This window comes from Falco punctatus (assembly GCF_963210335.1).
Source record: "Falco punctatus genome assembly, chromosome: 5".
NCBI lineage: Eukaryota > Metazoa > Chordata > Aves > Falconiformes > Falconidae > Falco > Falco punctatus.
The window spans coordinates 77,779,794-77,789,233 of NC_137584.1; the positions used below are offsets into that span (position 1 = coordinate 77,779,794).

The 9,440-nt window shown below is 41.6% G+C and overlaps 1 protein-coding gene across 2 annotated transcripts in view; it reads right to left on the reverse strand.

Moving 5' to 3' along the window:
- RCAN2 (regulator of calcineurin 2) overlaps positions 1–9,229 on the reverse strand; it is a 92,714-nt gene extending 83,485 nt beyond the window's left edge. Inside the window, exons 1-2 of one of the 2 annotated variants that reach the window (XM_080388563.1) lie at positions 9,096–9,229; positions 550–776 (exon numbers count right to left, since the gene is read on the reverse strand). In XM_080388563.1, the coding sequence (XP_080244689.1) occupies positions 550–774 (225 nt within the window). In that variant the 5' untranslated portion in view covers positions 775–776; positions 9,096–9,229. Of the gene's footprint in view, positions 1–549; positions 777–9,054 lie in introns of both variants that reach the window. The other variant, XM_080388564.1, reaches the window with a different exon arrangement.
- Between the last annotated feature and the right edge of the window lie 211 nt (positions 9,230–9,440).

Consider the following 9,440-nt stretch of genomic DNA (forward strand, 5'->3'; position numbering starts at 1 on the left):
CAAGGGCAGTCAAGCCTTGGAACAGGCTGCCCAGGGGGGTGGTTGAGTCACCATCCCTGGAGGTATTTAAAAGATGTGGTGCTTAGGGACATGGTTTAGTGGTGAACTTGGCAGTGCTGAATTAACAGTTAGACTTGATGATCTTAAAGGTCTTTTCCAAACCAAATGATTCTACGAGAAAATACAAGAATGGCAGCCTCCCACAGAGGTACGTTATCAGCAAGCGGGAGGAACTTTCACATGTTTAACTTCGCCAGCTCTCCGCCAGCTCCATCATGACTGCAACTATGAAGACGTGTACCCACATTTTAGTATTCTGCAAATCTAAAGAGAAGAAGAAAATTTTTTGTTCACTGTAGTTGACAAAAAGGCTTTTGAGCTCTCGAAACAGACATCATGGCAGTGTTGTCATCACCTTAGAAAGAAGTCATATTTGTGATATGGTTTCTTTGTACATGACAGATTAATCTGTTTCATTGAAACAGCAATAAATACAAACGTAAGGCATATATTTATCTAACATTAAAAATATGGAAAGTGACACTGTACCTTACTGTCCTCATCTTCAAACACAGACTGGTGAACATTACAAGCAAAGAGAGAATTCGGGAGATCGTTGAAGTCAATTATTTCATGAAAGTCTTCCTCTGCAAAACATCTCTTTAAATCGTTGTCTCCATTTATAGAGTAGAGTAAGAACTGTCGTCCATCTTCCGAGATGCAGCCATAGTGATCGAGGCCTCGCATTCCAAAGAAGTATGAGTCTCCCCTCATCCCTGGCAGCATGGAAAGACACATACACAAGTTAATCCAGAAATTTTTAGTTTGGGGGCTTAGTTTGTAGAAAGTACGCTTCACACTAATTTAAGGCAACAATTGACCTCTGAAACAGGGCACTACAACTAGTATCACCAAAGTTCAAACAGGGACTTTGCTTTAAGTTTCATTTATTACCACAGAAAAGACAAAACCAATTCAGCACAAGCTGCATAACACAACCAGAAGCAAGGCATTACTTAAGTACTCTTTGCCCTGAAAGAAAATACCATGTTGTATTTGGGTTTAAGAGAGTCATGTTTGTCACTGGGAAGGCAGGCCGGTGCTTCTGAGCTTGCAGTCAGCTTTGACAGAAAGTGTAACGCACTGGCTAAGAAGAAAATGAAAATAACTGAAAATTTTACCAGGCATCAACTCAAGACAAAAAAAAAAAAAAAAAGAGAGACCCTGTTGGAAAGTAATATGAACACAGAATCACTGAAAAACAGCACAGCTACACCACATCACCGTTACAAAGAAAAGCCATTTTTTCTACAGTTTAAGGACAGAACATACCCTGGTTTTCCATGCCCATTTGCAATTTCTTTGTTTGCATCTTAATCACATTAGGAAGTAAATAAAAGGTGATGGAAGAGTGGACTCAAGAGATAATTCTCACCACCTTTTAAGAAAATCCTGCTGATATTGGAGCCTTCACTGCAAATCCATCAGGGCAGACATTTCAAGACAGGTAGCAGCAACAAGCCCACACATCAAACAGTATCCCTACTGTTGATACAACAGTAAACTTCATTCCAGCTGACGGGATTAAGTAAAGGTCCAATTAATTATCAGTGTGCTAATTAGTATAAATTCAGATATTTATCAGTCCTTAGTATTGGTACATTAGACATCAACCTATAACCTCTATAGAGCTCCAGTAAGTTAACTAGAAGCTACGCAGACGAATAATTCCCTTATAGTTTTGTTTCTTTTGGTAACATATGCAATCATTGGCTGCTTTTTCTCCTCATAACATAAGGAGTTAGAAAGTTACATAAACACAGTGTGCTCATCTGTTTCAGATTTGCCCTTGCTCTATTGCATACTTGCTATTCTCTATAAATAGTTGTAAATATTAGCTCAAATACACTATTTAAGACTAGTATCCAAAATTAAACCCTATGGGTTTATTACACTTAATCTCAGTAAAGCAAAACTAAATTATAGAGGTATCTTGCCATGCCTGTGCCTTCATATAACCTCATTTTTGCTGCTGGTCTGAAATGACATTTGGCCTATGACAGAGCACATCATTCTATAACCTCATGTTATGGAAATGTCAGTAATTGTTGCCGAAGTCTCAGGGCTAACAACAGAAGTCCACAAGAAAACAAGCTAAAGTCATGCTCAAAAGTATCAGTTTGGAATACTGAGTCCTTACTTACCACACTTTCAAATTGCATGATAGAGACAGATTTATTAGCCAGTATTAGAACAACTAAGTTGGAAGGGACCTGCAGAGGTCACCTAGTCCAAATTACACAGGTATCATTCAGAACCTTGTCCAGAGGTAGATGTTCTGCAGCAGTATCACTCACAGTGCATATGATGATCTGTAGAGAGCTGGCAGGTCACAGATCTTAGCTGTCCTCTTTTCCCAGGTACTAAAATATGTTACACAGCTAAAACAAAACAGTTTCCTAGTCCTGTAATCTATGCATGCAATAATTTATGCGTTTATATATAATTGTAGTAGGAACTCTGTATCACAGCAACATTGATTGCCTCTGGTATTTTGAACCAACTCACTTAAGCCTAGTATTACCATACATTTCAATGTAAACATACCCAGGTAAGTACTATAAAGACGTCCTCACAGCAGCCACTACTGGGGAAGAAACTAAAATTCAGAATGTATCACCACTCTAGCAGGAAAAATTAATAGGTCATCTACTCCAAATTCAATCACCTCTAAACACGTTTGCCATCACGTCTAGCCTGTGTCAAGATGAGATTAATTGCTTTTTAGTTTTATGAAAATAAAACTCAAGCCCGGTATGATACAAAATATAATTTAGATGGGAGAGTACACTTTTGCCAGTGAGTATGAAGTATTTCATTCACAAAAGGCAAACTATGTGCAGTCAGTGAAGATTATTGTATGGTCACACTGGGTAAAATCCTTTTTTCCCACCAAGCATTAAGCTGGAAGAGTCCACTCAGCAAACAGAGATGCTTCAAAACCAGCTTTACACAACGGACCCAAAGAGGATAAAGACAAACTGATGTTCAAAAGTTGTAGGAATTTTGATTATGAATTAACACTCAATAAGCATTCTAGTGAGAAGAGCGAAGATTAAATGGAACTGGGAGTAGGGAAATTTTAGATCTACCAGAATGTCCTAGGATATAAACAAAACAGGCATCCACTGGCTGAATGGAACTTAGAGACAAAGTAGCACAAGAGAGGCAATACAGTATATTGATTTGTTTTCCATACACATTTCTATATTAGCCAATTTCTCAAACTGTACTTTTAGTCCAATACATATGCTTCACTTTCACTGTAGAGTACGACAGTAATGTTAAAGATCATGGCAGCTAACAAGCTTCATGCATCCTGTTCCCCAATGCATAACAAAGCTATTACTGTGTACAGAGAAGTAGAGGATCTCAATACATTGACAAGAGTCAGAAAAGTCTACAGGTTTCTTCACTGAACTGTTTATTATTTGTTCCTGATGGAACCATATTATAAGGTACTAGATCGGAAAGGAAGCTTTTAAATTAAGAATTAAGCAAAACCACTATGACAAGCAACAGAACAGGACTTTAAGTTACAACCATGCCAAGTTCAGTTTTTTAATCATCTTAGTTGGCAATAAGGAAATGAGCATGCACTATAGCAAGTGATTCCACAATCTCTAGGCTTCAAAGTGCCATCTGAAATTAGAAATTAATAAATACTTTACCACTATGCAGCAGTAGTTTTGCTCTGCTAGGGCCCTTTAACAAGAAAAGCTTGCTGCTTTTTTCAGTCAGTTCTTGAAGGAGATTTGCTCAGTGGGACTTGGGTATTGGTCAAGTCTTCTTAAGGAAGCCACTGTTTTGTATGCCTTTTGACCACCTCTTCTTAATGACTTGTACATAAGGTGTGTATCCACGCACATGCCTCGTCTACACTTAAGATATACCCAGAATTCTGATCAGTATTCCCTCCACTAGCAAGTAAACTTAAAATACCCTGATTATTAAATCCTCTGCACAATTTAAGATGGGACCTGCACAGTTAAAAACATCCATATGGAATAACTATTTTTTCATAAATTTTACGTGGCGAGTGCCACGTACTGCACCACAATTAAAATAGAAATCTCACTAATAAAGCACAGATATTCCCCAAGAGAAATAAACTGCCCATGAGTCTGAGCTCAACGAGAAATCAGAGGGCATAAATGTACTTGAATCAACAATGTTTGTTAGCATACTTCAAACCCTTGCGCTGTAAGTTCGGACTCTGACCAGACAAACTAGCACTTCTGCCAAAAGATGCAACATAGTCAGTCCATTGTGCGCCTCAGGCTTCTCCTTCCAACACCTTTTATAGTGTAGAAAGCACCTCCTGATCCAATTCACGGCACAACCACACAAACTGATTCAATTAAAAGAAAAGACCAGGCCTAATGAAAAAAGTTTGTGTTTAACTCCATTAGATAGATAACTGACCTGATTCACTTCATTACTGCGTGAATATTTGTAGCAAGAAAAAAAAACAAGAGGGCCAGCTTTGTGAATGGACAGACAACAGCAAAGGTTAGGATTGTACTTTTAGGCAACTAACCTACTTAAAGCATTCATGGAATTATAATCTGAGTTTTCACACCTCTGCATGAACTTCGTAAATTACTGTATCAGAAGCTATCTTCAGACAGTCATGAGCTGGAAATCTTACCTTTTCCTGCATTGTAACGTTACACACACACATAAATAAAAAACAAGTAATAAATACATATCCTCTGTTATGTCTGTCAAGCACCTAAGCCCCGGGTGTTTTCTCGGTGGTAGTGTTTTGTCACTTCTTCTAAGTTTACTTAGCCACTTCCAGGCAGTAGTCTGTCAAAAAATATTCTCTTCCCAATTATTCTACTAATTTAAAACAAAAGAATTTACATTTCAAATCCTTTAAAACAATTAATTCTAAATCCTGTATAATCCATGAACTGGATTGACATAGAAAATAAACCCAATTAAAAGTTATCTTTTACGTAACTACAATACAATCACTGGATCACATTCCCATTTATATTAAAGCTCCTTTCCACAGCTTTTGACAAAATAAATCAACTCCCCACCCCTTATGGTCTCGTTTATATCACCAAAAAACCAAGACAGACATCCACATAACATTAAACTGTAATCATCTTTCTTTTAAAACGTAATGAGTACAAACCGAGTTGGGCATTTGCTTCTCCCTTTCTCCTTTATTTAAGAACCCAGGTTACGTCTGGGTGGGCTTTAAGTTATTTTTGAGTTTGGTGTAGGGTTCTGACACTAGACTTTGAAGTCACAAAATACATTACAAAGAATAGAGTACCCTAAGAGTGCAATGCTATTAACCCTTGGAAAACCATAGCAGCCACTGTGTGGACAGTTTAACCGAAAGCTCTGTAGAGATTCCAGGTGGGAGCTATGTATTCATTCTGTTACCACACTGGTTTTAGACATGGTGCACCTCTAAAATTAGCAGAGACCATCAGAAAATTATATTCATTGGCAAACAGTAATAGCTTACTGAAGTTTCTATTTGAAAAATTGTTAGCAAAAAGTATTGCTTTTTTACTGTAAAACTGAAAGAGCAAAGATGTGCATCTTGTTAAGGAGTTACACCTCTACAGAGCAGAGTACTTCAGCTAAAATTTTACTGAATGAAGACAACTTGAGCACATGAAGAGCTTGAATGGACCAATGCCTTATATCACCAAGCACAGAGATTTACCCACTGTTTTTATGGAAACTAATGAGGCATTTCCTCGGTGGCTATTTTCCTGTCCTAAGAGGTTTTTTTAAAAATAAAAAACAGAATAATAAAAAAACCACAACTCCCTGAGCAACATCAAGTAACAGGCACGTATCCCTTGAAATCACTAGGAAACTTTACTTTTTATTAAACACTGCTTGCCATGACAAACAACATGACTAAAAATAGAATAAAACAAACAAAATGTTACAAATAGAAGCTTTAAATATAGTCACTGTAAACTAAAAGTATTATTGAGTCTTAAGTGCAAACCTGGAAACCATACTCTACAGGAATTAAGAAGATTTTGGGGAAAAAATACAAAGCAAGAAAATTTGCAGTTGTTTTTTCTAGAAGGGTCCAGAGAAAGTGCAGGGATTCCACCTCTCTCCTATGGGTAAAAAAACAGCAAGTTTTACCATAACTCGAAGGACAAGGGGGTTGGGGGGGAAGAACCAAACCTACTGAGTAAGAATTTACTGAAAGAATCAGTTTTTACTTAAAATATTCACTGACCTAATGAAAGCAGTCACCAATTTCTATAGTTACGAATTTTATATTACAAGCTAGAAGGCTAAGGATGCAATCCTGCTGAAATCAACTGGAGCCACACTGAATACTTTGGCAGAAGGCACAACAGGGAAGTTCATAAACTTCATTCCATTTTGCAAAATGAACACTGGAGATTAGTATTATTTCTATATGGTGTTAGTTCTTCGCTATGGAAAGCTCCCATGGACTTAAAGGGAGACATTTTACTTTATTAGAGCAGAACAGGACCTCATGTGACAGGATTAATGAGCCACTGCAGTTTCAAAAGCAATAGAGGCTATAGTAACCCCTTCTCTCAACCTTCACCTCTGCATCTCCTACCTGGATAATGACTATTCCCCTTACAGTAATAAGAGTTACTGGTACCGTGAAATCCACTCACATTTTAACTGCAGTTTGGTTAGCCCCACACAAAAACATCATCAATCTCCACTATTCCTCTCAAAGAAGTGGCAGATACGATGATTATTTTTTTTTAATGCTAATTGGTGCAAATCCCAAATGTGCTAATCCTTTCCATTGACATTCTAGCCATATTAAATTTAGCTGAGACTTTGTAACTATTTTTGGAAGCTTTTAACGTCCAAAGGGACTATTCACTTTTATTCATCCAAAGCAGGGCTGGCCAGCTCAAGCTGTTAAAGACCTGCATGTTGCTCAGAAGGCTCAGCCATGCCTCCCATGCCAGGGATATATCCTATGACCAGTAAAGAACTCAGCCGGCAATGCCTTACTAAGCAATCTGTATCTCCAGTCCTGGAGAAAATAAGTCAGCAGACACTGGTGCCCAACCCTAAGACTCCAGCCCCATTCCACAATAGGAAGATGACATTTTGAGCAACCAATGCCAGGTGTGAAGATTTTGTATGCCGTTCTTAAAGTCAAGGAGCTGGATGATGATTAAGGTTACTATGGTAACCACAGTGGTTGATTAAAGTAGTCAAAGAACAAAAAAACTAAAGAAACCAGAACAAGCTTTCTGATTACCTTCACTTGGCCTCCATGCTACTCTATTTAAAGCGAGCCAGTTTTATAAGGGGCACGAAGTATTACAACGTCACTGGCCTTCAGCCAGATCCTGTCACCTCACACAGGGGTCAGTGGAACACTCATTTAATAGCCTTCTAGCCTGTAACATGAAATTCATCGCTATACCCCAATTCTTACGAAGACCTACTTTCCTTTTCCCTATTCAGAGGAGAAAAAAAAAAGAAAGAAAGAAACCCTGTATTTCAGAGCTACATGCAACAGGAGCTGTTCAAGTGTTTAACTCTTAGAAGATACTCAAGACGCTATTATGACTTGGAATAAGATTTCAAACTTCCCTTGAAAAGGATATTCTGCTGCTACACAGAAGTAATTTATAACTTAAAAAACATTAAGGACACCAAAGCAATGACAAACATTTTCAATACAAACAGTAACAAACCAAGCCACTGAATCTGAATACAGACTACAGTATTTGGAAGAAGACAGCCAAACTAGATCACATAGATGACAACTCCTCCTCAGCAGTTAAAGAAGAATGGGACACTACCTGCTGTTCAAGAAAGGTACCGGTTAACAAAGGTGATCTACAGAAAAACTTCCTCTATCCTTGTTTACTGTGATGCATTTGTAGTTTTTCAGATTGTTTTATACTCTCACAGTATTCAGACTTCCACCTCTTCAGGAATGATGTGCAACTGTATAATTTAGTTTTACTGCAAGAATAAATGCAGCAGGATTTCTTTACAGTGACTACCTATTTTCATTGAAAGAGTTTTCCTTTTCTACAGGGCAACCATTGTAACTAGGTAAACAAGCAAACCAATTTTTAAGTTCAGAACTTCAAAGCCTAACGCAGAAGCTCATGCAAAGCTTAACCGCTGACGAAACTACACTTACTCTCACTTCTCTCATCATAAACTACATAAACTCTCATTTCTGTTATTTCTTTCAGCTGTATAAACCTACTATACATTTTCCTTTTAGGAAACCAGATTATACTCCAATCTGAAGTAGTAAAGAGACCAAAATATTTTAAAGAGACACAAGAGAATCTAGGAGAGGCGGGGAAAAAAACCAAACCAACAATTTTGCAGAGCTACCTGTTATACCAGCATCATGTAACAGCGGCGTGGGATGCTGCAGCTAACTTTAGAGCGGCCCAAGCAGAGCCTCCCTCAGGGATACGGGCTTCGCTCCGACTCCTGCACGCCAGCCTCGAGTTGTAACGAGGAGCCGGGACAGGGCTGCACGGCTGCACGCGCCCACCTGCTCCAAGCCGACCCCCGGCGGGGCTGTAACTCCCCCCACCTCCCCCCGTCCCGGGGTCGCTCCCTCCTCTGCCCAGGCCCCCCTCCCCCGCAGCAGACGAGCCCCCAGCCCCGCAGGACGAGCCGCCGCGGCGCCCTCCCTCCACGCGCGCCTCCCCCCCGGCCCACCGGCCATTTCCAGCCACCCGCGCGGCGGGCACCGACCCCCCCCGGAGGACGGCCGAACGCTGAGAAGCCCCGGGCTCGCCTCGCAGCCCCCCGCGTCCAAAAAGGCACCGGTGAACGGAGCCCCCGAGGTAAGAGCTGGTCCAGGGAGAGGGCAGGACCGCGGGCGCCGTGGGAAGAGCCGGCGGGGCGGTTACATAACACCGCCACGGCGGGCGCACGGCGCCAGGTCGGCAGGGCAGGGCTGCAACCGGGCGACCCCGCCGGGGACGAAGCCCGTCACGGCAGCGGCCCCGCCCTTACCTCCTCCGGCTGGCTCGTCTTCGCCTCCCCGCCCTCCTCACCTATCACCGGCGAGCCCCGAGGACCGCGCCGCCAGCTCCTCAGCGAGCACCCCGCACCTCTCGCCTGCCCGCGCCGCTGAGGCAAAGGTGGAGGACGAGGCGGGAGGGACGAGGGGACGCCGCAACCCTATCAGCAAACCCCTCCACCCAAACAAGCAGGCGGGATCCACCAATAAAAATGCGTGGATCAAACTGGCCCCGCCTACTCCAGTGCTGGCCCCGCCTCTCGCCTCCCACCGCCCCGCGCCGGGTGTCGGTTACCACCGTGGGCGGCGGGGGCCGGTGGCCTTCCCGGCTCGTGTGGGGACGGCTGGGCGGGCGAGAGCCTCATGTCGCCCCCGGCGC